Here is a 25,346-nt window from a genome sequence, read left to right as displayed (position 1 = left end):
CACTAGAGTAGAACCTTTGGTTAATAGAACCCTGCTTGTGGAATTCTTTCCTCAGGGACACTTAAAGGTGCCCCTGCCCGTACGGGCCAGTCGTGACCGACTCTAGGGTTGCGCGCTCATCTCAAGAGGCCGGGAGCCGGCGCTGTCCAAAGACACTTCCGGGTCACGTGGCCAGCGTGACGAAGCTGCAACTGGTGAGTCAGCACCAGTGCCGCACACGGAAACGCGCACAGGGACACTTACCAGGCACTGATTTCCTTTGCCAGACTGGTGCTGTGCAGGTGTTTTGGACTGCAACTCCCTCCATCCTCAGACAGCACAGGTTGCAAGAAAGATTCTTTGTAGTATCTTTGCAGTATCCCTTTATTAACCTTCCTCCATGAAAGTCACTGGCCATTTAGAAAAGGCCATATTTGTGCCTCTGCTGCTTTGGTTTACTATACTTTTTTTCAGGAACGAACCTTAGAGAGACTGGAATGCCAGGAGATATAATTAAATAACTAAGGCATAGAGCCGTCAACATGGATAATGACTTGTAGTTGGTATTTCCCTGTTGCTCTGCAGTGAACTAACAGGTGGTGGCAGCTCAGAGGCCTTTTAAGAGCTGCAGGAGATGTCCTATATATTCTTTTACAATGTTAGATGTAGCCTAAGGGAAAGTGCAGCAGGAGATAATTTCATGTTCCAAAGGAGTGTGGCACCACTGACAATATGGACAATGTACTTATTGGAAGAGCTGCCATGACAGGGAGGTACACGGCAGCCAGTGGATTGCCAAGATTAGCAACTAGAACCAGGCTTGCTACTATTTCCCCTAAGGTGGGTGCAGAGGACGAGGAAGACAAACCTGCTGCTGAGAGGCTGATAAAACCAGAACATTTCAATCTCAGAGTAAGCAAAAGGGAACAGACCGAGGATGTGCAGACACCATCCTATATTAATATTCTCAGCATTACTTTGGCTCTTCAGCACCAAGCTCAGTGTTTTTGATAAGAGCCGATACCATCATTACGGTGAAAACTCCCCTTCTGAGTGAGCAGGATGGAGAGATCTCAAAGACGATTTGCTGTTCTTGCAACATTTGCTGGTTCATGTATTCTGTAGTACATAATTTGAAGGGGGATGTTTGGCAAGCTTAGACTCTCAACTGTCCCCTAGAAGATGAGAGCCTAGGGAATATAAGAAGCTGCCTTATAATGAGTCATGCCCTTGGTCAATCTAGCTCAGTACTGTCTACACTGACAGGCAGAGGCTCTCCCAGGTTTCAGGCACTGGACGATCTCAGCCCCACCTGGAGATGTGGGGGATTGAACTTGGGATCACAGCTCAGAGTCCCTCTTCTCCAGGATTTTACAACAGATGCCACAAGAGGAAGCTGTTGCTCATGATGCAGCACGACATACCCAGAAGCTCCACAGATAATCTGGTAGGAACATGTTTAAGGAAACTGTGAGCATGCAAGCTGAATTTTATGCCACATGGGCAACATGGAGTCTTCAGGTCTACTTACTCCAGAAAATGGATGGGTTATATTGGGGGGCCTCTGGTTTGAGGTTGCCTATCACTACCCTTGTTCACATTTTCATCCCACAGACGGTTCTCAGGATCCACAACTGAGCCCATCCATCCCAGTGTGGGTAATCAACTCATCAATTTCAATCTGCACTTTTGCCCAACATCCATCTCAGACTAGATTACGTGTGAATATTCCCTGGCCAGGCTTTTATCTCCTCCTCCGCTCCCTTTCCAAGCTGTCACATTCCCTTGCCCCACTCTGAGGCCTCCGTTTCCTGCCAACTGCTCTTCTGAATTATTGATGCCGGTACTTCAGGAGCCATAATCAATAACGCCAGCTTTTTCATCACCCCCACCCAGTTAAAAAGGCTCAGAAGAGCAGCAGCCTTTGGGCCACCAATGAGTCAGCACCTTTGTGGGTTTGTGGAGAGTAGTAAAGATGGTGCTCTAAAGAACCGTGGGTTTCAAGGATGACTCTCCCAACACCATTAGTCCCTGGCATAGCATGCCTGTGATGATGCAGCAAGGCTTCAAAGCAGATGGCACCACCTCTCCAAACTACTAGGGGACACCACATTCCACCTTGAAGGGCCATGAATATGCCAAGGTTGTTAAGGGAGGGAGTTACCGGCATGGTGGGATATAAATAGCACTCAGAGAAAGCGTATACACCAAAGACGGGGACAACATCCTATCTGATGGCTCTAGAGCATGTGCAGGCCATCTAGTTGCATGGGTTATTGGCAGGAACAAAGGGAAAAGCAAGCTGAAAATATAAGGGGCCGCCTGCAACCATTTCTATGTGTCTCCTTTTCTGGATACATCCTTAAACTGATATGTAAATAAAGCACTCTTTTCACTGCTGCCCACCCCCAATGCTAAGAAGTAGACTCATGTTGCTTGTAGGCTCAGTGATGTCTTTCTAAGCAAATGATGTCAAACCACACATTGTGAAACACCAGTCATAAAGTCTGCACACATGACACTGTTTCACAGCATGAATGAAATACAGAAGATGTGCACCAGCATATCTATACATTCAAAGGTGGTAGAAAAGTCCTCCCCCCCCCCAAAAAAAAAGTTTTTTTATTTTGAAATAATAATGATCATCCTTGGCATTAGGTAGCACTTTAGAAGTCTTCAGAACACTCTGCATACACACTGTATTGTAATACAACAGTCATGTAAGGTAGGTCAGTGATATAATCTCCATATTTTATACAAGGAGGTAGATGAAGCTGAGAGAGGGAGGGTTGCCTAAGGCCATCCCTAAGACTTCACAGCAGAGACAAGATATGAAACGGGATCTTTCAGTTTTACAGCTCTCTCTACCAGATGCACATTATCCATTTCCTATACATTTTAGTACATCATAAATAAAAGGAATTTTTCAGGCATAAGAGGTGAAGCCATCACCTTCCGAGTTTTCTTGCCTTCAACACTTACGCCATCAACATCAGCTGCAATCCCTGGTACCATCCAATGAATGTGTGTCGCACAAAATACATGTCAGGGTATCCATGAAGCCAAAATACAAAAAAGTTCATGACAGAGGCAACCAGGATGAAGTTCAAGACACATACCACTGCTTTAGCATAGGACAGTATGTATGCTATGCAAACTCTTAAAATAAAAGTCCTGGACTAGGAAAACTCTCATTCTGAGTTATTGCAAGAAAATGTTTTCTCCCATGAAACCAGCAGCTGTGGCAGTAATGATGATCACCAGCTTTTTAAAAGGATTGCAGTCAGGACAGAATGTAACTCTTATCAAGTACTACAAGACACAGGATCAAACAAAGGAAACCCCTACCCCCAATAGTCAAGATTGGTTACCAACAGATGGGGACAAAGAAAAGTGGATTACTTTCTCCATCACATTCAGGAGCATCTGGCTGGGCACTGCTGGAGGGAGCATGCAGGACTAGTTGGACCGTAGGCCTAATCCATTGAATAATTATTCTGACTTTATCTTGGCAGCCATAAGAAACAAGCAATTGGGCTTGTAATGAAAGCATGGATTCTTAAGAGGCTGGATTGTGGGCACCACAACAATCTCAACTTGTGCATGGCTCAGTCAAAGACCTGCTGAGTCTATTAATTAAGACAATGTTAGTTGTTCTTGGGTTACAGTTGCACCCCCAGGCTCAGCCCCCACAAAACGTAAGAGAAAATGTTCCTGCCTATGCCCCCCCCCAAAGGCATAGGTAGCGAAGCTGGACAATGAAAGAGAAGAGGACACAACACTTGGATTCAGTGCAGTTATGGATGGGAAAAGAAAAAGGTGGTGCAGCTCTTTCTTCATTGCTCCACCAATGGTACAGTAAGCCTGCTTTTCAGCCAGCGCTCACAGGAGAAACAGAAAGTGGGGCTGTTCATACGGATTATAGCCAAGGGCTCAATCCCATCATTAACAATCTGGTATTATCAGGCCCCATCCAAGAGAAGCCATTTTTAACTTGGGGTTGGGATGGGGGAAATTCCTACAGATCTTTTTTTTTTTTTTTTGCACTCTTCCACAATTAAAGATCAAAGAGATCCAACATATTTCAGTCTATAAAGCACAAAGCCTTGTATCCATTAACACAGCTTTCATTAGGATAAGGTCAGTGTTTCTGTGCAATCAGCTTCCACTCACAGCCACCTTGCTGAGTGCTCAGCAGTTCTCATGAGCCAAGACTGAGCCCTAGCACTGAGCCAGACCTTCCTTTGACAAATTCACCCTGTTCCATCTTTATGCCCGCACAATGCCAAACTTTATTTTAGCCTTTACCCAGTAATACTGCAATGCCAGCAGAGCTTTTTCCTCTGTGTGCATTACACTGCCAGGGGGGCAGGCCAGGCAGAATAAATTTCAAGGCCCCTCCTTAGAGTTGTTTATCTTTAAATGGACTTGCACCAGACGGCTCTTCTAATAGAACTTTCAGATAGAGGACTGTGCTTTCCATATTTCGGATAGAGGACCATGCATATGATCACCTTATGTATGTAAGAGTTTATTAATGGTAAACAGACATTATTTGAGGGGCTTTTCAGTTTTGCTCTCTCCATAATTTTAAAGTTTTAGGATTCTTTTTCAGTTTTTCTTTTTTAAAAGTATTTGAATCTTACATTTTGTGGCATTTCATAGTATATAAAGTCTAATAGCAGAAACAAGGTTTTTAAATATCTGGGGGAGGGGAAATATTCCTTGGGTAGAACATCATCATGAAATACATAAACACCAACTCCTTCCCACTGAGCATCATCCTGAAATGCAGAAGGCCTGGACTGATTTTACTTCTGCTTAAACAATCACAACTTGGTTGCGGGAGACTAAAGGAGGGTTACCGTAACTCCTGCTCTCCAAGGGGACTAGTTTGACAGGAGGAAATGCTGTACCCATGCAGGAGAGGCAGAATAAAAGATTAAAATAACAATCACCAAAAGATTCACAAAATGGGAGGGAATCAAAAACCCACAGTAGGACAATACTTTAATTAGAACCGATCATGATGCCATAAAATAATTAGCAAGTTTTTGATCTCTCCAGAACAGTTTCTCAGAATGTTAAACAAAAGAAAACAAGGTTGGAACGAGGGGGGAGCTGCAGAATGAAACAGTCTTAAGATGGGCTCTGCTCCGTTAGGAACAAAAGGAGTAACGGTCTTACTAGAGTTTGAAAAAAGAGCTACGTGTTCTACAGGTGTGGGGAACATTTGGCCTTCCTGGTGTTGCTGAACCGTTGACCATGCTTGTTGGGGCTGATGGGAGTTGTAGTCCAGTAACAACTTGAGGGCCAAAAGTTCTCCACACTTGTTGTGTAGTGAGCACAGAATTACAAAATGTTAAATCTGTGTATGTGTGTATTTTCATGTTTCCCTCATTTTGTGAGTCTGTGTGATTTTGTGTGTGTGTGTGTGTGTACAGTGGTACCTCGGTGGTATACTACTTCCGGTTTTGCGGAGTTCGTATACCGAATAGTTCATAAACAGGGCTGTTCTTAAACTGAGGTACCACTATATATACACACACACACATTCACAAAATGAGGTAGACATGAGAATAGGAGAGTTGCTAATCATTAATTACACTGTGAATAATAATCCATAGACTGCCCTGGCACTCACATTAGAGAGGCTTGCTTGGAATCAGGTGCCTCTGAATTGAATGACTTTCCAAGGGAGGACAACAAATCGAAAAGAAGCTGCTTTCGCCATCCTGCACCATCTCGGGATTCATTGTCTCCCACCTACCTTGTCCTGCCCTTTTCTTATGCTGGGCAACGGCCAGAAAAAAGCCAGTCTAGTGCTTGGCATAGACACAGGGATGATCAGCATGGACTGCAGTGGGGCTGACTGCAGGGCCGCATCCATTAATATCTGCAAACCATTAGGGGATTTTGTTTCACCAGCTGGCATGATGCAGCAGTGCCTGGCCTGGGAGCACTTTTGTGGTCAGAAATAACACACAGAGGGAGGGGGAGGCAAGGGCCGGAGGATCAGCTTGGAAACAGGGATGGATCCTCACTCATGCCCTCAAGCAATGTACTTGCTGGGTGGGAAGGTGGAGACCAGGGCAGAGCCATATAGGCCAAAGAGAACAGGTACGTTCTCATTTCTGCTTCAAGGATGACAAAAAGATTTGTGGGAGGGAAATGGCACATAAGAATTCCTCTCACAAGTTCCCAACACCGTATCAGTCTTGAGCAGGGCACTCTAGGGAACTTGTCTTGAGTTACAGGATTTCCCACAGACCTAGTAGCGATGGCAGGCTACTAGATCAGCTGACTGGCAGAACTTCAGGAGCCCCTTTTGGCCTGGTCCAGTCATCTTTTACCTTGGCAGGTGGGTGTGACATGGCCAAAATGGCCTGAGGGGCCCAATGATGTGAGGCCTGGCAGGCCTAATTAAGCCTATGGAAGTTCCCCTCTCCCACTACTCTAAAATAAAACTGCAAATATCACAGTGCTGTTACACAAATCTACGGTGTGACTGCATTTGGAATATTGTGTTCAGTCCTGGTCACCTCACCTCAAAAAGTATACTGTAGAGTTGGGAAAAGATTCAGAAGAGGGCAACCAATCTGATCACGGGAATGAAATAACTCCACTATGAGGAAAGGTTGCAGCATTTCAGGCTTCTTAGCTTAAAGAAAAGGTGAATGAGAGGTTTATAAAATTATGTGTAGCATGGAGAAAGTGAATAGAGAGCAGTTTTTCTCCTTACACTCATTGACATCCCATGAAGCTGAATGTCGAAAGATTCAGAACAGATAAAAAGAAAGTACTTCTTCAGGAGGTTGACAGTTGAACTATGGAACTTGCTCCCACAGGAGGCAGCGATGGGCACCAATGTGGACAGCTTTAAAAGAGGATTAGATGCATTCATGGAGAATAACACTATCTGTGACTACTAGCTATGATGGCTGTGCTCTGCCTCTGTGATCAGAGGCCTTAGGTTTCTGAATGCCAGTTGCTGGAAACAGCAGGAGGGGAGAGTGCTCTTGAATTCAGGTCATGCTTGCAAGTTTCCCATATGTATCTGGCTGGCTATTGGGAGAACAAGATGCTGGACTAGATAGGTCACTAGCTTGGTCAAACAGGCTCTTCTTACATTCTTACACCATTTACAAAGTGGTTGTGGAAGAAATGAGAAGCAGGGCTCACTCCCATCAGCTCTGCTGAAAGACCAGCTCCATCTGGCACATCCTGTCCCTGAACTATTTAACTTTAGGAATTGGCACCTGAGTTTGCTTTTCCCTCTTTGCTACCCGTCCATTTCCCCATGTGTGTGCCATGCCTTTTATATTGTAAGCTTGTGGGCAGGGACTATCTTATTTGTATGTAAACCACTCTAGGAGCCTTTTGGGGGACAAATGCACTAGATAGATAGATAAATAATTGTGGAGGACTAGGGACCTCTAGCCACATGCCTGCTCCTGTGCTCCTGCAAAGGTGCTACAAATGACTCTCTATGCAGTTCTCGAGTCATTATTGTGCCCTACAAGACCAAATAATGGAGAACCACAAAGCAACCAAACATTATGCTGGACAAAGCAAAACAGGACATGTCATGGTATTCTATTCTTTAGTGGACGTACCTATATAGGCATAATATTCTGATTAGATACCATAAATGCAAATCAGAGGCATCAATCAGAGGCACCTACACTTCATGCACAAGGAAAATAAAGAAGCATTATAGAGAGACACTGTATAGGATCACAGGAAGGTGCCTTCTACTGAGTCACACCATTGGTCCATCTAACTCGGGGCTGTTTAGACTAAATGGCAGAAGCTCTCTGAGGTTTCAGGAAGGGGACATTTGCAGCCCTACCAGGAGTTGTCGACTGACCCTGTGACCTTCTGGATCCAAGGCAGATGCTCTAACACTGAATGCCCTTCCTTTATGCATGTAGGCAACTGCCAGGGCTGCTAGAAAAGGCACAGAATACACCCACCACAGAAACCAAGTGGGCTGTCAGAGGATTAGGGAAGCCCCCTGCTCCACAGCCAGCAGAGAAATACAACAGGCTGCTGCAAGAAGTATGGAGTTCTGCACCACACCTCTACCAGCCCCAGCAGGCCGTTAAATTTTTTCCCCAGGCTAGTGTGGGTTTATTGACAAGACTCCCTTTCTCTGTGATCTTGAACTCTGCCATTCTCTGCTATGTGACCCATTTTCCCGTACCCATTTGCCAAGTATCAATGTTACCATGTAGGTCGTGAACAGATTATTGGTTATGTTAATAGCAATGTGTTTCTGGTTTTGTCTCTTTGCTAAGTTTATAGCCAGGGGTGACTGTCTATGCACAGGAAACAAGAGGTCAGACTACAATAGTGTTGTGAAACAGATAGATGACGAAGTGAAAGGTGCTTCATAGGGCCATCTAGGATGGTGTTTTACTGGCTCTGCAGCCATGCTATGAAGAAGTGCGACCATCAGACAACTGGGGTGACTTGTTAACCTTGGATATGCCATATTTTTATCTGCCAGACTATGATCTCTCTCCTTGTGTAGACACTTATTGAATATCTGCATCCTCTCAGGCAGCAAATCCATTCTAAAAACCAAACAGCCAAAGAATTAGACTCCACTCCCTGAGCACATCATTTATAGCCCAAACTAAGTCATCTGCAAAGCAACTGGATGCTGTCATCCAACACATAAATCTCTGGGAAGTCCCAATCTCAAGCAGCAACAAGTAGAGCAGCCACAGATCTCTGTCCAGAATGTCTGCACAAAGAGATAACACAGCAGGCACAATGGAGGGGGCAGAGTTAAGCCCAACTCTCAGTGGAGAAAGCAGGCAGGAATGGAAAACCCATGAAAGGCAAAGCACCATAGCTGCAGCAAAGCATGTAATCCACTTCTGTGACACCTAAATTGCCCCTTTCCACAAAAGGGGTGGGGGAAATGGGACTGGTTTTTTCCAAGGTGAAAGTAGGAACTGAAACAAACTTATTTACACAGTGTGAAAAGGACAGACAAAATGGAATGTCCCATGAATGGGGAAGGGTGGGAAAGATCCTTTATGAGCTCCCAGAACCAAGAAATCTCCTCCAAAATATGATACTAAGCAATGGAGTCCAGTTCTGGGAGCAGCCTGTCACAGGGCAGGAGTAGGCAAGTGACACAAGGGTCAAACTATGCACAGAGCATTCTTGCCCAAGCAGAATCTACAGTGGCTTGCTTGCTTTTCTCATTTCCCTGTCTCTGCTTCTTGGAACTGTATTGGTTTTCAGGGCTAATGCCCAGAGTCCTACAGGCAAGCAACCTCAGGCAACTTGTTCAACACTCAGGGCTTAGCCACATTTCCTCTCATCCTGCCACTTTCCCCTGGGGAAAACTCTGCTTTTTCAATTTGAGCAAACAGCAATTTGGGTTTCCCTGATTGCCATTTGTTCCAATCTGTCACTAAAGAATGGCTTTTCCCTTGCAGAGGAGCGGGGCAAGGGGAAAACCACACAGACCTGTCCTTCCATGCATGGCACAAGCAGAAGTGCAAATGAGCCCACAGTGGAGAAAGAGCATGTGAGCCACCGAATCACCTGGTCAAAGTATTACCCTTATATGGCGTCATCACATATTATTTTCATTCTGCAATGTTATAGGAATATTGGAGGCTTCCTTATACCATGTGAGATCACTGGTCTATCTAGCTCAGTACTAGATGGTGGGGATTGAACCTGGAAACCTTTGCATGCAAAGCACATGCGCTTCACTGAGTTACAGCCCTTCCTCTTCTATTTTTTTAAAAATAAATTTATTTAATTTTCAGATTTTGAAATTTACAAACAATTGTCAAGCAATCAAAACGAAAAGAGACTTCCATAAATTCCCATGGACTTCCCTCCTCCCCTTTGTGGGTCCTTATGTTAACATTTTTCCTCCTGCATCTTCCTCTTCTAAGTGCTTCAGTGAGGGACAATGGGTTCCTCCAGACAAGCACTATTCTCAGGGAGAGACTCAAGGGCATACTGGAAATTTAGGTTTGTGCTGTTGAAGTGGATTAAAGTGATCTGTTGCCCCAGGGCAACAAATCTGCTTATTTATTTTTAAGCAGACTTTTTGCAGCTAAGAAAGTGACTAGGAAGTGCACTTAAAAGGATGGGATGAGCAAGTGATTAGTAAGAAGATCATTTCCTATTAATCAGGATGAATGTTCATTGCCACATGACCCCTCTTGCAAACAAATCAGAATGAATGCTTAATAAAGCCTGGTCATAATCTAAGCTCCAGGTAAGATCTGTGCAAGCAAATTAGCATGAGTGCTTAATAAACAGGTTGCCTAGAGAAGCCCAGTCTCAAGGAAGTCTAGCATAGGAAGAGAGGGGCTGACACCTTGAAGCAGAAGGGCATTTGCACAGAGTCCACCACACCAAAGCACTGTACAGAGACAGAGATCGTTATACAGGGCTCATCAATACTTCCGACTAGTATAAGCACACAGTGCCTGTCTCTAGTCATCCAATACTACTGCTTCACATGTGTTTATTGCCAACAGAATGCAAGCTACCACCTCTATCAACATAATAACCCATACACACAATGCCCCCTCCACCTTCCAATGCCATCCGCCACACTTCTCCTGCTCAGGTTCACCATGCTTGTTTACCAGTCCACACTCCAAGCATGCACCCATAAAATGTTTTTTGCATGCAAGGTGAACGCATGTATTAGCGGCACCAAGTTGGTGCCACACTCGTACCCACTTGCTACAGATCTAGATGGGGTTAAGAAAGTTCCATGGTTTCCTGCCTCTTTAAGAAGTCATCACCCTGGCAGGGGACACTGTGTCCAACACAGGCTTGTGGCTTAGATGACTTGCCTGCTTTGAAGTTCTACTTCCCCCAAGGCTCACCCATTTGGTGTAGAGCTTTTCTCTTACTTTGCACAAAGTACAAGTTTCTTTTAGTTTCCAGTTCTCACTTTAAGGATAGGCATTGCTGCTTATCCTCTGTATTTAGCATAGTCTTCAACTGCACGCACTCCAAAAGGTGTACGACCCTTTCCACACTCTCATTGCCCCTTAGAGACCATCCAAGTATTATTATTTTTTATTTTCGAAGGGATAATAAAGCCTTCTGGGTTGCAGCAGAGGCTCCCTCTCCACTGTTGAACTAAACTTGACTACCCATTGCCCTGTCAAAAGTGATAGATTTGGCTAATCAAGGCTCACCCTACAACCAGCCAGAGGAGTACAGATTAAGCAGAGCCAGTTCCCCAGCACCACCCCTTTCCCTGTGCATTACCTTCCAAGGAGACAGGCTCAAAGAGTCCAAACTGCTCCAGCACCTTGACGAAGAGGACCAGAACCACCAACACGGCAATCATCTCCAGGCCTTCCAGGTTCATGGTGAAGGGGACTCATGGCATCAAGGCCCTCAAGCCCACCCGTGCCTGCTCTCCCAGCTCCTCACTCACCCCAGTTCAGCCAGGGTCACCCACATGCCCGTGGGTCCTTGTATTCCCTTTGAAACGGTGCTGCTGCTTTCAACCCTGCTGCTGAAGATCAGCCTCCATCAGGAACAGCACCAGGGGCACCTCTGACCCTCTCCCAAGGGGCACAGAGATTGCTGTGCCTGCTAAGGGGAGAAAAGGGTCACACAGCGCAGGGCAGGGAGTTTGCGAAGTCTGAGGCAGTGGAGTCTGAGCTGCGCTTGCCTGGCTCGCAGAGATGAAAGTGAGAGGGAGAGAGGGAGCGTGGCAGCAGCGCCAAGAGAGAAATGCAAGGGGGGGGGAGGAATGTGTGCAGAAGGAGCCCTGCCCTCCCATCCCATCCCAATGACACCAACACAATCGATTTGCTTAATGCAGCTGCTAAGGAGATGGGAGAGTTAAGAGGATCTTGGCTGGTGCCCAGGAAAGTTCAGTGCAGATGGGAGGGGGCATTAAACAGGGAGAGACCCTCATGTGACGCCTCAACATGTCCAGTCCCAGCACTGCTGCGGGAGGACACCTGTATCTCTCTAGGCACTGCCCTTGCCCATCTCTTGCCGCAGAGGAAACAACAGAGCTTAAAATGTGCGGAGGACAACATACTCTGGAAAACTTCAACCCAGCCTGAGAGTCCACCCCAGAACACCCAGCTAAGCAAGGCTAGCCCATGTGGTGACCACCAATTTCTTAATGTCCTTCCCACCATCCTACATGGTTCTCCTTTTTATTTTATTTTTGCAATGGTTCTCCTTGATAATTCCGCCATCACGTAGAGCATCCTAGCTGCCTCTGCTTGGAGGGTGTGTGGGTGTGTTGGTGGTTAAGAAATATCATGCTGGATAAAAGGGTAAGGATTGATAGTATCACAAGACCAAGAGGGGAGGGTAATGATAAACTAGCTCACTGGACAGAGAAGGAAACCCCCCCCCCCCAATGCCTGACTTCAGAAGGAATCCCTATCTGAGGCAGCATCCAAGCCTTCAGAATTTCTTCCCCAATGCTGCCCCACAGACGCCAAGGGGAGAGCTGGCCTGGGGGTGGAATTCTAGTGCCAGAGGAGAAAGCAGCCTGCTTTGCAGCTGGCAGCAGTCAGGTATATTTACTGATGTTGTTTCAGCCGCTACCTGTAAATTGATAGCCAGGGCCCAAAGCAGACACTAGAAATACACTACGCGCACCAATATTCAGAAAGCTATTGATTGCCTGGCATGGGGAGGGGAAGGGTTTGTCAAAGGATATAAAAGTAGCAGCATGGCAATAAAAATAGCCTGCCAACACCTGACAGGTCCCCTACTTGTTCACCTTCTAGATACTTCTATTTATTTTTTCTACTGCCTGATTGTTGTTTTTTTAAATCCACAGTCAGCAAAAACGGCACTAACAAAGACGTTGCCAAAGGTATGCAAGTTTTTCCCCCAGCCATCAACCTGATTGGCATCTAAAATACCTGACTAGCTTTCAAATCCATTCCTATCCCTGCCTAAGGAGGGAGAAGAGTGGAGAATAGGAGCATCCAATATCCCAGGTACAAGTTCTACCACTTCTGGGTGTTTCCCAGACTGTGCCCCAAACTCCTTCAGCCCCAGCTTTTAGACACCTCCGTTGTGCTGTGGCTGTTCTCCCTTAGCCCTTCTCACCCACCTGGTCTATATTTTTGTCACCACACATACCTAGAAGTGCCCAGATCTTAACAGCTTACTGAGCAGCAGCATTGGCAGTTTCTGACTGGCTAAGCCTTTCATTTGTAGAACTGGACGTGCCTGAACCAGAGTCAAGAAAAATGCCAGGGCCTGGTGCCAGGATTCAGGGGAGGGGGAGGGCCTACCCAGGCTCTGCATATTACTCATACCAGCAGAGCCCAGGGGAGGCTGCCAGCCTGGCATTGGCGCCTGCACTTCAGATAGACGAAACCTGAAACAAGAGCCTCAACTGTGGCCTGCTGGAAGAGGGCAAGGGTTGCCCAGGCCAATGATTCTCCCATTGCGAGAGTTAATTCCTTAATCTCCACAAACCATTGGTTATTATCGCTCATCAGAGACAACTCTGCACCCCAGTCCAGCCAGCCACTCTTATTACAGAGCAGAAGAGAAGAGTGCACTTATACCAATGGGATAGTGAGTAGAGATGTCAGTGTATGTGTCATCCTCATCCCTCTAGTCACTTTGCATCTCTTTCCAAATGTTGAGTCCAAAGGAGAAGAGGAACTGGGTACAGATCCCTGGTGGATCTGGAGGTTCCTCCTACTCTCCCTCACCCCGCCAAACACCAACAGGTCAGGAGATTTTGCTCTGCAACTCTGCAGGGCTGGATTACGCTAGCCTCGCTCTCTCATTCTAGTGCATTCATTCCGTCCGAGAAATCCCTCCTGCCAGGCATAAGCTTTCATGGACTAGCGTCCACTTCTTTAGATGCACAAAAGTGTTACCCTAAATTAGCAGTACATACACACAGTTGTGGAGAGGAAAGAATATGAGCTGTGAAGTCAGAGGGAGGTGGGGAAATAAGAGAGCGCAGACTGTAACTTGTACGTTAAGGCTGAGTTAAATGTATGTAAAATCATTAGTAACCATTCACAAAGCAGTGTTGATGATGATGCACAGCATCTGTCCTTACAAAAGGGGTAAAATGTGCAAACTCATTTAGCAGAGATTCCCTGTTGAAAGACACAAAGGAATGTGTGGGGGAGATCCCGGAACTTGAGCAGCTACACAGCTAAACGCAGAGAGTAGGCCTTTTTGCAGGGAAGCCAAGTGCTTTGTTGTTGTTGTTTAGTCGTTTAGTCGTGTCTGACTCTTCGTGACCCCATGGACCAGAGCACACCAGGCAGAGTGCTAACAGGTGCCAAAAGCCAGATATACTGTTATCTCAATGCAGCCTCAGGACACAACAAAATCCCACCTCCTCCTTAATGTTCATGTATGTGGGAGGGGTTGGGGAATCTTTGTATGATCCTTGTGACAGTAGGGCTGGCACCCAGGTCAAATACTGTATGTAGTGAATTACAACACTAAAAACTACCTCTTGCTATTAGATCAGGATTTATAATTATGTATGTGCATTGCCAACTGTATATCTACAGCTCCTGCCAACCTAACAGTTCAAAAGCACTCCAGTGTAAGTAGATAACAAGGTACCGCTGTGGTGGGAAGGTAAGCAGTTTTCCCATGTGCTCTGGTTTCCATCATGGTGTTCCATTGCTCCAGAAGTGGTTTAGTCATGCTGGCCACATAACCCGGAAAGCTGTCTGTGAACAAACACCAGCTCCCTTGGCCTGAAAGTGAGATGAGCGTTGCAACCCCATAGTCACATTTGACTGGACTTAACCGTCCAGGGGTCCTTTACCTTACACACACACACACACACACACACACACACACACACACACAAAATAGGAAATAGGAGACAGAAGCTCTGGAACCAGTAGCCTTCAGGCAGATAATGTGAAGGCAGCATTTATCCCCTTAAATGAAAAGCTATTGCAAAGTCAGCCATAGTCCACTACAGTCCATACACTCTAAAGTATGGGGTGCTGTCATCCTGCACACTGCTTAGTCCAGCAGCAGCTCCTTTACATAGAATAAAAACTCACAGAAGTGGAAAGTGTCTATCAAAAGGCAATCTATTCCAGCAGTGAGACAGAATTACGCATCTACCAGCCAACTCCTTTCAAACTAAGCCAAGGTCAGTTTGGCACAAAGAGAGGCTGATCTGTTCTCAACCTTGCTGTGCATCTTAAATCCATGCAAACGGAGGCTTGTCGTGTTCCAACTCAGGACAGTGTTAAAAGGGCTTCAGGAAGCTATGGGCACAAGGATGACTAGGGTTGAGGTACCAGAACAGGGTCATCACCAACAAAAGGAGCAGGTCAAAGTAGATGTAAGCCAACACAGCAATTATCATCCTGACTATAATAGCCATGAGTTCAGCAACACCAACAGAAGGTTACACCCACAGATTCTTTAGGTAGTTATAAGACACAGAAGTGGGGAGTGTGACAAGAGGCTCTCTTTGACCTTGCCCCTTCCTTTGAACTTAAATGGACTCTTATAGAAACAAGGGCTTCTTGGCTTGTTTCCACTGTGTGCTGAGGGTCTGTGGGGTGGGTGCTCTTCACATAGATGAAGCAGAACAGGGTGCTCTGCAAGTGCTTGTGTGGTATCCAAGAAGCATCTGGGGAACTTCACCTGCTTAGAAACCCTCAAGACAATAAACATCTGGCACCAAATTAGTGGTAGCTAGTGGTTTCTAGTGGGGGCTGCCTTGGGACAATGTGCTTCACCCCACCTTGCTTTGCCAAGAGGATCACATCACTCCCACAACAGCCCACCAGCCACACCTTTGAAACCCGAATGATGAGATGAAGGACAGTCAGGTCACAACACAAATAAAGCTCAAAAAAGAATCAGCGCAACACTAATTTTTAATTGCTTTCACACTAGCACTCTGCTCAAGACTGCTGCCATCACCACACCATGTATTTAAGCTAATTCCATGTAGATAAATAGAGATGGTTCACATACATCGTACACATACGCACAAGAAACTCCAAGCTGATGTGAAGCCTAAGTACTCCTTTCTTATTTAACTCATAAGGATCTTATGACCCACTCTACTAAAGAATATTAAGGCAAGCAGGTTAGGTGTATGGGGGTTACATTTCCTGCTCCTATTTCCAGGTATAGTTCGCAATCTCAGGAGCCAGGTGCTTCTGGAAAGCAATCAAAGCATTCTGATAAAACTGCAGATTGGAACAAACAGCAATATATATGTTATCGCAGTGAGATGAAGAGTGTTACTTGATCAGCACTTCCAAGTTGTGTCTTGTTAAGCAATGGACTTAAGACTGCTGGAGAACTTAAAACATGAGGAGATAACAAAAGACAAACTAAACACTTCATTTCTGTGGTTTTTCAATTTTGGTTAATGAAGTTAATATACAGGACATGCATTATTCCCATTTTCTCCAGAATTACTTTTTGTTGTTTAACATGGTCTTGCATGGCCGATGCCCTTATATTGCAGGGACATTACTCCCACCTACCCATATTAGATATTTCAGACATGAGAAAATGTGACACTTTCCACAGAAGCAATCTCAATAGCTTTGGATGTCTAATGGATAAACAAATATTGCATATGGTACAAGATATCATTAGTGAGGAGTAGCAACAAACCAACTATGTGCAATCTATACACACACACACATATGCCTTCCCTGGTTGTGTGCCACAGTTGCTCACCAGTGCAACCTTGGTGTACAAGAGAACATTCAGCTCAGTTTTTAAAAAAAGAATCCAAAGAGCAACAACATTATCCTCCTCCCTACCAATTAGCTTTCAATTTAAAACAGAATTCACCATGGTCTATAACCCATCAGGACCTTAGGAGCCGGTCCTTCTCATATACTCCAGTGATGCTGTTTACATTGATGTGTGAATGGATGAAAATTGATTGCTGCATGCACGAGCCAAGACCTGAACACCAACAACCTTCTTTGTGCTCCATTCTGAAGCCACTAATTTTGCTGTCAATATCCAGTCTGGGCTCCCTGCTTGAGGGGAGGAGACAGCAAGATCCCACAGGCACACACCAGAGTGGCCTCTAGTGGTCAAATGTTATCGCTGCATGAAAACGCGGGCTCCTCCAGAGAAGAAGGTCAAAATGTGTCCAGTCTTTGTTGAACATTTGTCCTGATCAGTTTATGGGGTGGTTATATGACAATGAGCATTTGTCTTGATTTGCTTGTGCACTTTTTATCCATCTTCCTGTGTCATTTGTTCATCTCACACTTTTCAGTGCATTTCCCTGTCACTTTCCTAACAGCAAAAAGTTAAATAAATAAATAGTGATATTTATCCACTATGTGCGCAGAGTGCAAACCTAAACTTGCAGTAGGAACTTGAATCCCTCACGCAAAATACTGACAGCCTGGAGGCAATCTGAGAATTAGCCACTTTGAAAAGTCCACTTGAAGAACAAGACCCATAAATTAAGGTCACCCCAGAGCCACCTGTGGGCATACACATACAGGATCACATGACATGATAGTGTTACTCCTTAACAACTTTTAAATACCTTGTTGTTCTCACACAGTATGGGTGATTAAATGCAAAAGATTTCCCACTCTTTCCAGGCATACTTAGAATGGAGTTGGACTGCAAGCACAGATCCAGGAATAATTCCAGATTAATCAACAGTGCTGTGATCTGTTGTCCCCATGGCAGGTGCTGCAAAGGAGATGTGGGTTAGTGGGATCTCATGCTCCAATGATTTATTGTTAACATGTTGTTTGCTTGTTTAGCATTAGTGCTTGGGAAGATTAGTACAAGGTGGATAATACAGAACAAGATAAATAAAAATAACAAGATAGCAAATAGTCAAAGCAGAGGGGAACAGAGATTTTGCACATAACAAAGCTACAAAACTACAAAGGCAGGAGAACAAAGGCTTAGTGCAATTTATTCAAGGGATTAACAAAATTCTAAATATGGCCAGAATGATATTTGGGAAGATACAGAACAAAACAAAAGCACTGCTCTAAAATGCAGCTTCATTACACCCTCTGGTGGCTAAAGTCTACCTGGACAACCACAAATAAGAGCATATACAGTAGTTCAGCATCCCTTTGTAGCACATCTTGCTAATCCCTGGCTTCAGATCAGATCTTTCCCCTGCCATGTGCCAGGAATCTTCTCTCCTTCCTCCATCTGGAAACCTCCCTTGCTCAGGTTTCCTAGCAATAACCAAGGCCAAAACCTTCAGAATTACTAAACAGAACTGTTTTTGTGCTTCAGGCAGATAAAACATTTTGAGCTTTCTTTCTTTTCTTTTGAAAAAAACCACAACACTACTTAATGCACTTGGCTGGCATGAAATCTCCAAAAAAGTAGAAGACTATTAAAAGCATTTATTATTATTTTTTTGTAAAGCTGGTCATCTTGTTGTGGAACCACCAAACAAATTTTAAACATCAGAATGTAAATTATCTCGCTGCCAACCATCATAGTGGCTGTCAAACGCAAAATAGTTTCTCATGAAACATGCACGTTCAGACACATATGAATAACAAGATTCTAAAGCACATTCATTTAGTTAGAACATTTACTACCTAACATTTCTATTCACAATCAGCAGTGCATTTAAGTTCCGACTCACGCATTAATATGCATTGAAAATGTAACCCCTTTGCCACAAAAGGAAAATGACTATTGTTCAGTGGTTTACATAGGTTAAGGTGCCGCAAGTACTTTTGTTGTTTGTGCTGCAATGGACTCACAGGGTTAACCTTCTGAAAGGATGTTAAAGGTTGAGTAATCCACACTGATTCATACAAAACACACCTTCTACCTCATAGGTAGGGAACCTGTGGCAGTCCAAATGTTGTTGGACTCCAACTCCCATCAGCCCCAGCTAGCATGGTTAATGGTCAGGGTACATTTCCGAGCACAATTCAAAGTGTTGGTGCTGACCTTTAAAGCCCTAAACGGCCTTGGTCCAGTATACCTGAAGGAGCGTCTCCACCCCCATCGTTCTACCCGGACACTGCGGTCCAGCACCGAGGGCCTTCTAGCGGTTCCCTCACTGCGAGAAGCCAAGTTACAGGGAACCAGGCAGAGGGCCTTCTTGGTAGTGGCGCCCTCCCTGTGGAACGCCCTCCCACCAGATGTCAAAGAGATAAATAATTACCTGACATTCAGAAGACATCTGAAGGCAGCCCTGTTTAGGGATGCTTTTAATGTTTGATGTATCACAGTATTTTAATATTCTTTTGGAAGCCGCCCAGAGTGGCTGGGGAGGCCCAGCCAGATGGGCGGGGTATAAATAATAAATTATTATTATTATATTATTATTATTATTATCAGGGATGATGGGAGTTGTAATCCAGCAACATCTGGAGGGCCACGGTTTCCCCATCCCTACTTTACCTCATGAATGTCATATGGGAAATGAGACTGGAATGTAAATGATGCAGCAACTTGTCTGGAAGCACCAGAGACAATAAGGGGGAAACTTCTTCAAGCGAAGTTAAGAGCAATACTTGCCTACAGTGATCAAGAACCTGGAGCAACTATTCAAACATGTGGGCTAAAGTCAAGGAAGATTCCACATTGCTGGATCCATTCAATGCCTACATATGCAATAAAGTACTTCTCTCTTTAATGAATGTGTGATTTTAAATACACACTCCTTGAAACAGTGAAGGTTTTTTGTTTTGTTTTGTTTTAAAAAGGGTTTGTTATTAGTTTGCCATTACATATGGTTCCATCTTATCTGTGACCAAGGTGTCACTTGTTGTAGCTGCAAAATTAATACTGCAAATGCAGAAGCATGCAAAATGACGTATTAGCCTGCTAAGGCTTATCGTTGCACCGATTCTCCAATCTAATTCACAATTATTATAAATTCGTCTTTGCTTTAGCAAGTCATCTTTCCATGCAGGTGAGCAAAAGAACTCTGGGAAGTCAGGGGAGATAACATTAAAAGGATTTACGACCGAGCCTATTCTTGTCTCTGAACGCAGCCGAGCCCTAAATTGAATCACCCTTTCCATTCCACAAATCTGTAGCATATTAATTGCAAAACTATGTAGGGAAATGAAGCTTCAAAGGAAGGCCATGGTTTGGTTGGGATTGTGAAGAGTTAAGCATTTAATCTCACAGGGGTGAATTCTCTGTATTTGGCTGTAGATACCTTCTGTTCCTACCCTCCTTTTCACAGATTTTTCTTTTAAAAATGTTTCTTAAAATAATGAGGCCTTTTATGTGCCTGGTAATGAAGCACATGAACTGTCCAGGGTGCTGAAACGGCAAGCTGCTCAGATCCAAATGCAAGAGCAAAATTCCTTCTAACATCCTGCATTATTTGTAGGGGTTCTGTGGGGTGGATGCTTTTCAGGTAGATGAAGCAGAACTCAGGGGGTGCTGTGCAAGGACTTGGGTGGTATGCAAGAAACATCTGGGGACCCACATCTACTCGGGGACCCTTAAGACAATAATAGTCTGGCACCACATTAGTGGGAGCTAGTGACACTGACTTGGGACAATATTCCTCACACCACCGTGCTTTCATAGCTATAAAGTGGCCAAGTGGATTTCATCACTCCCACAGCAGCCCACCATCCATACTTTGGAAACCTGGATGGTGAAATGAAGGACACGCATGTGACAACGCAGCCTAGAGGAAATCGGGAAGTAGGCAGCCTAGAGGAAATTCAGGAAGAGAAGGGAGAGTCTGGTAAGAACTAAAGTAGAGAACAGCATTATGTAGCAGAGGAATCTGGAACGTAGCATTTAGCAACGCACTACAGACACAAGAGATTCAGGCTTTAAATGTAGGATTGGGCACCACCTGTTTGGAGAAACAACTCCTGCATTCCTTGGTACATAGCTTAGCAGGGCTTGGAGGTGGCTCAGCCCAGGCTTGGGATGTTAACCAGTCTAGTCTGATAGGCCTGGGTCTGCCTCACTTCTTCCTCCATATGGTTCCCCCCAGGGAGCAGCAATTTTTCAGCTGAGGAGGACTCCTCTAGCAGAGGCATGACAGAAGGCATGAAGGAAAATGATGCAAAAGACCACTAATAATCACATCCCCCTCTTCCTGAATAAGGGTAGCTTAATTTTCATGCCCAAATTTAAAGCTCAAAAAAATCTCTGCAACCTTAATTTTTAATTGCTTTCACCCTAGCACCCTGCTCAAGACTGCTGACATCGCCACACCATGTATTTAAGCTAATTCTATGTAGATAAAACAGAAAAAAATCCTTCCAGTAGCACCTTAAAGACCAACTAAGTTAGTTCTTGGTATGAGCTTTCGTGTGCATGCACACTTCTTCAGATAGTGTGGTATCTGAAGAAGTGTGCATGCACACGAAAGCTCATACCAAGAACTAACTTAGTTGGTCTTTAAGGTGCTACTGGAAGGATTTTTTTCTGTTTTGACTATGGCAGACCAACACGGCTACCTATCTGTAACTGGATCTATGTAGATAAATAGAGATGGGTCACATACACCATACATCCCCACCCCCACCTTCCCACACACTCCCTCCCACCCTCCCATCCCACAACTCGAAACTGATGTGAAGCCTAATTACTCCTTTCTTATTTAACTCATAAGGATCTCATGGCCCACTCTTCTAAAGAATAGATCAAGCAGGTTGAAGCGTATGTGGGTTACATTTTCTGTTCCTATTTCCAGGTATAGTTTATAATCTCAGGAGCCAGGTGCTTCTGGAAACCAATCAAAGCATTCTGATAAAACTTCAAATTAGAACAAATTGCAGTATATATGTCATCCCAGTGAGAGATGAAGAATGCTAGTTGATCAGCACTTCCAAGGAGCTGTCTACACAAGTTGTGTCTGGTCAGACAATAGCAAAAGATAGACTGAATACTTCACTTCTGTGGTTTTTCAATGGCTTACACTTTTCAGAATGCCTCCTTTTTGGTTAATACAGGACATACATATTCCACTTTTCTCCAGAATTACTTTTTTTTGCTGAACACAGTTCACATGCCTTTCATGGAAGATGGCCTTATGTTTCAGGGACATCACTCCTACACTCCCCCATATTAGAAATATAAGACCTGAAAAAATGTGACACTTTGCACAGATGGCAATCTCAATAGCTGTGTATGTTCAGTGTGGACAAACATATTGTAGACAGTATAGAATACCGAATAAGCTTCTCTCTCCAGTCTTCTTCACAGCCCCTGACCTACTGTGTCCTAAAACCTGGTGTCTAGCCTTAGTCTTCATTTGCCTGCAGCCCTCTTGCCTCAGGTCACAAGTCCATGCCTGGCTCCCATGTTGCTGGGAACTGTGCACAATTCTAGCACTGGCACATTCATCCAAACAACAGCAACTAAAACTGAAGTAAACAGCAAAGGCATCAAAATTACACCCATCCATCCATCCACCAGCTCTCATTGCTGCCTTGAGTTCACAGAAGCATGAATTGGGAGAGACATTGGGGGCCATCAAATATAACTCCCGTGGTCAATGCATGAATCTTCTTGGTACATCAGGAATGGGGAAGCTTTTGGGTGGTCAGGCTCCAACACTTATCAGCTCCAGCTGGTATGGCCAATGGTCGGGGAGTTGTATTGGACTGCAACTCCCATCAACCTTGAATGACAGCATCCATGAGATGCTTCCTTCCTTCCTCTCTTCCCTCCCTCCCTCCTTTGCTGGCAAATGTTAGAAACAGGACTTAATTGTTTTTTGAGTGGGTAGGGGTTCTTAGATGGCAATGTATGTTGCTTCTCTTCCTTCACCCTGTGGTGAGGGGGCTACCCATTCCGCTGAGTGAGGCCCTGGACTCCTGTTCTGAAGACTTGCCCTGGCACCACTGTGTGATGGACTACATGTAGTTAGTGGGAGTTTCTCCAAAAAGGGGGAAAGGAGAAACAGCAGCAATAGTGCACTCTTAGCACTGGATTCAAATTTGCAAGAGCATCACACAAATCAGGAAATGTGGCTGGGGCACTTTTGTTTGATCCTGCAGAAAGGACTTCAGTCTTGACTTATTGTCCTTATAATGGGAATTGCAATGACCTACTTCACAGGGACAGAGAGGCAAGTGAGATGACGAGTAGTAAAGCACCTGACATACTGAAGTGCTTCAGAAATTATTTATAACAAATAAGCGACATCACTCTGAATTCATTAATAGCAAGTAGCAAATTCACAAATGAATTACCAACAAATGCTTCTGTCAGTATAGAATACTGAGCCCATAAATCTGGGGGTGGAAAGAAGAGATGAGACTCTGAAATGTTGTCCAGTTTGCTTTCGCTTTGCTCTTGAGCTTTTAAGTGGCAGCACTTGGCAGGCACCCACCCACCCTCCCTCTTTCTCTCTCTGTTGGTTGCACCCTCTTAATGCATTGGGCCCCACAGCTTGCGGCCTCCTCTTTGCACCTTCTGAGGCAGGGAACTTGGATGCACTGAAAGCTACATTAAAGTTAGAAGGTATTGATTCTGTATTTCAGGAGTGGGGCAACCTGTGGCCCTCTGGATGTTTCTGGCATACAACTCCCATCATCCCTGATCATTGGGCCATGCTGGCAGAGGGCTGATGGGAACTGGAATCCAACAATGTCTGGAGGGCCACAGGTTCCCCATCCCTGTTGTATTTCGTGCGACACCTCTGTTGTCTGAAACACAGCTGCTGCTCCTGCTGAAGAAACCCCACTTCCTGCTCCAAATGGGCATGGCAGGCAGGGTCCCTGCCAAGAAACTAGTCCGCAGCTGTGTCTAAAAGCATTTGAAAGAAATGGCACAGCAGGACTAATTGAAGGCATGGAGGACCTTGCCTGAAAATTACATTCTCAGTACGTTCACACTTAGGGAGATTGCCACTGGATGCTGACGTCGGTCTCATTTGACTATAACAGCCAGAGTGTTAGATTAGAACTGGGGAGGCCTAGGCTGAAGTCCCCACTCAGTGTGGTTAGCAGCTATCTCTCAGCCTAACCTGCCTCACAGGGTTGTTGTGGAGAACCACATATACTGCCTTGAGCTCCTTGCAGGAAAGGTAGGATAGAAATGTAATGAACAAGGAAATGCGTGTCAAGCAGCTAAGGACTATGGGCACACAGAATACCAGTGTAGAGTCTACAATGCAAGCCTATTTGGAGCCCTGTGGTGGAGGGGGGGCAGAAATGCCCAGGTTTTCCCCATTCAGGCCATATCCTGGCCCCTGTGCTCACAAGCACAGAGTCCTGCCAAAGACTCCTCTAGTCCAACTTCCTGCTCTCACAGTGGCCAACCAGATGGCCATTATAGGAAACCCGCAAGCAGGACTTGAGTGCAATAGCACTCTCTCCACTTCTGATTCCCAGCAACTGGCATTCAGAGGCATCATGCCCCTAACAGTGGAGGCAAAGCAGAGGCATCATGGCTAGGAGTCACCGGCTACAAGCCTTCTTCTCCAGGTGCTTGTCTGCTTTTAAAGCCATCCAAGTCAGTGGCCACGACTACATCTTGTGTGAGCAAACTGCACAGTTTAACTATGTGACGGTGTGAAGAAGGACTTTCTTATGTTTGCCTTGAATCTTCTGAGCTTCATTGGATGGTCCTGGAGTTCTGGTACTACAAAAGAGGGAGAAAAAATATCCACTTTCTCCACACCATGTATAATCTTAATGCACCTCTTTCGTGTCCCCTGTACTTTCTCCTTTCTCTAAACTAAAAAAACAAAAAGCTGTCCTTCTGGAATGGATTTTCAGCCTCTACAGCAACTGGTACTATCCATTATCATAACCAGGGTTGCCATCTTCTTTTTCTTTCAAAAGCACCATCTCCTTCTCAGGTCAGTTTCTCTCTCTCTCTCTGCATGTGCCTTGCATCCCTCTCTACGCATGTACCAGGCACAACTGCCTAGTAGTTCATTGGTCTAGCACATGGGTAGGCAAACTAAGGCCCGGGGGTCAGATCCGGCCCAATCATCTCCTAAATCCGGCCTGTGGATGGTCCGGGAATCAGCGTGTTTTTACATGAGTGGGATGTGTGCTTTTATTTAAAATGCATCTCTGGGTTATTTGTGGGGCATAGGAATTAATTCATTTCGCGCCCCCCCCAAATATAGTCCAGCCCCCCACAAGGTCTGAGGGACAGTGGACCAGCCCCCTGCTGAAAAAGTCTGCTGACCCCTGGTCTAGCAGGTAAGATTGCAGCCAAAGCCCATACCTCACTCTGCCTGTGGACAGCTCCAAACTAGTCCTTGTCTTCACCTTCACTTTTCTTAATCTGTTCCCTGCCGTTTTGTGCATGTATAAAATCATACTGTATAACTGGCAGAAGAACCACCCTGATGAAGCTTCTCAGACAACAACAGCAACAAACTGCAGTGTTCTGCCAAAAGAACCAAGAACTACAACATGATCCAAAGAACGGACTACAAAGTG

At 45.0% G+C, this 25,346-nt stretch overlaps 1 protein-coding gene across 4 annotated transcripts in view; it reads right to left on the bottom strand.

The window, feature by feature from the left end:
- KCNIP2 (potassium voltage-gated channel interacting protein 2) overlaps nt 1-25,346 on the bottom strand; it is a 106,461-nt gene that overhangs the window by 15,328 nt on the left and 65,787 nt on the right. The window contains exon 1 of one of the 4 annotated variants that reach the window (XM_077930158.1): nt 11,251-11,884. The exons of the other annotated variants lie outside the window; for them this stretch is intronic. Within the exon in view, the coding sequence (XP_077786284.1) occupies nt 11,251-11,353 (103 nt within the window). The 5' untranslated portion in view covers nt 11,354-11,884. Of the gene's footprint in view, nt 1-11,250; nt 11,885-25,346 lie in introns of those variants that run through there. 4 annotated transcript variants of the gene reach the window in all.

This window comes from Podarcis muralis, chromosome 6, assembly GCF_964188315.1.
Source record: "Podarcis muralis chromosome 6, rPodMur119.hap1.1, whole genome shotgun sequence".
NCBI lineage: Eukaryota > Metazoa > Chordata > Lepidosauria > Squamata > Lacertidae > Podarcis > Podarcis muralis.
The sequence above is the reverse complement of the archived record's forward strand: the minus strand, read 5'-3'. Positions and strand labels throughout refer to the sequence as shown.